A 2,034-nucleotide genomic window follows, 5' to 3' on the forward strand; every position below is an offset into this window, starting at 1 on the left:
CCCCCCGAAAAAAACCAAACCAAAATAAACAACAAACAAAAGAAAACCAAAGAAAATCCTATGTGAGGCAGCGTGGTGGAATCAGGCTCTCGTCAATTTTTGGGCATGTAGAGTTATTGGTATCATCTTAAAGCTTCTTCACTCGTCTTTATTTGGATGAAGAAATTATCCATTTATCTTAAATACAAATTGAGATATTTGCAAAAGAACGAGGTGGGGGGTCACCTGTTTTCTGTGATAAAATTTGTTAGAAAACGGCCGCCAAAGATTCTTTAGCTTAAGAGTCCGTGGTAACTGAATATGGTCATTTTTTGCGCCTTTAATCAACGGTTTTCAGAAAAATCCACACAGAAATTAGTTCTTTAACGAGCATGAGAGGTGTTGAGCCAAAAAACAAAAATTTGAGTACTTACCTCTCTTCTTCTTTTCCTCATGCATCTCTTTTTCCAGCTCTTGTCTTCTTTCTTTCTCCTTTGCGAGTTGGTCCGATAATTCATCTGAAAAAAAGGCATGAGAAGTTTCACCTTCATTCAAATATGAAACTAACACAACCAATTTGGACTTTATACTAAGGAGTCCGAGTGGAGTGGGTGGCTAATTTGGGGCGGGGGGGGGGGGGGTGTGCACTGGCATGTAAAAAAGGCACTCCATTGTAATGAAATAAGGCTGTCGTTGTCTGCCTGTCTGCTTGTCTGTCTGTCTGTCTGCCTGCCTGCCTGTCTGTCTGTCTGTCTGTCTGTCTGTCTGTCTGTTTGTCTGTCTTTCTCTGTCTCTCTCATTTCTATCTATCTATCTATCTATCTATCTATCTCCTTCCACATCCTTTCCTCTCACATTACCTCCCCTCTCACTCTCACTCCTTTTCTCTGTTTCATCATTTTCCCCCATGTGTCTATCGGTCTCCCTCTCCCTCCCATTCTTTCAGTCCTTTTCATTCTGACCGACCGACCGGCCGGCTAGTTTTGCAGTAACTCTAATAACAATATACCCTAAACGAAATGCCAGCCACGACGGACACACACAGACACAGAGCGAGCGAGAAGGAAAGGGGGGATTGTCCAGATAATTCCAGCCTCCAGATTTTGCCAAACGTCCCCTGCCGAACTGTATTACGGCCCGCCAAATTACATTACAAAAACCGCGCTGTGATGCAAATGCTTTATGGCGGTCATCCTCCGCGCCGGCTGCGCGTCAGTCTCCCCTTTCTCAGATTTCTCTCAGGTTTTGATGAGCCTCTGGGTCCATCTGGCCTCCCAGTAATGGATCATTTGACAAATTCTGAAATATTATTGTTTCCCTCGGTGTCTGCGAGCGCGAGGTAGTCTCCAGATTTACTGCGGGGCCCGGCCCCTATCTCTAGCGGCAGAAACCTCGAATTACTCGCTCATTGCGGCCTTATTTATTACCTCCCCGTTCTATTCGTGTGTGAGATGAGGCTTCGATGAGGAGGGAGGAGAGAGGAGGAAGAGGAGGAGGAAGCGAGGGTAGGGCCTTGGGTTACAGAAAGAACTAGGAGAGTGAATGGTGAAGAGTAGCGCGTGGATGGAATGAAAAATGAGGAGAGGAAAGGAGGAGAGGGGCAGAGGAGAGGACAAGTTCAGGAGGACCAATAGACCGGAGGGGATAAGGAAGAGAAGATCTTCCGAGAGATGAAAAATGAGAATTTATTTCCTAAAGACAAAAATGGTTTGGGCAATCTGGGGTAAGCAAAAAAGACGTCATACGAACAAAAAAACAACTTACTTAATGCCTTCTCAGCGTCTGAACATGTATATATAGCATTATGCTGGGAGTTATATATTTTTTATAGAAAAGAAAGAAAGAAAGAAAGAAAGAAAGAAAGAAAGAAAGAAAAGAAAGAAAGAAAGAAAGAAAGAAAGAAAGAAAGAAAGAAAGAAAGAAAGACAGAAAGAAACAAAGAAAGCCTCATTCATCAATTTATAACTTATTGAAATTCGTTGTCTTTACATGTTTCATTTGTTTATCTCTTTCTTTCTTTCTTTCTTTCTTTCTCTCTCTTTCTCTCTCTCTCTA

General features: G+C 42.7%; 1 protein-coding gene across 1 annotated transcript in view; it reads right to left on the reverse strand.

Annotated features, from left to right (window-relative positions):
- LOC101858626 overlaps positions 1-2,034 on the reverse strand; it is a gene marked incomplete in the record, with an annotated part of 47,397 nt that overhangs the window by 6,327 nt on the left and 39,036 nt on the right. Inside the window, 1 exon segment of the mRNA XM_005097664.2 lies at positions 414-497. Within this exon segment, the coding sequence (XP_005097721.2) occupies positions 414-497 (84 nt within the window).

Source organism: Aplysia californica, unplaced genomic scaffold (genome assembly GCF_000002075.1).
Source record: "Aplysia californica isolate F4 #8 unplaced genomic scaffold, AplCal3.0 scaffold00160, whole genome shotgun sequence".
Lineage (NCBI taxonomy): Eukaryota > Metazoa > Mollusca > Gastropoda > Aplysiida > Aplysiidae > Aplysia > Aplysia californica.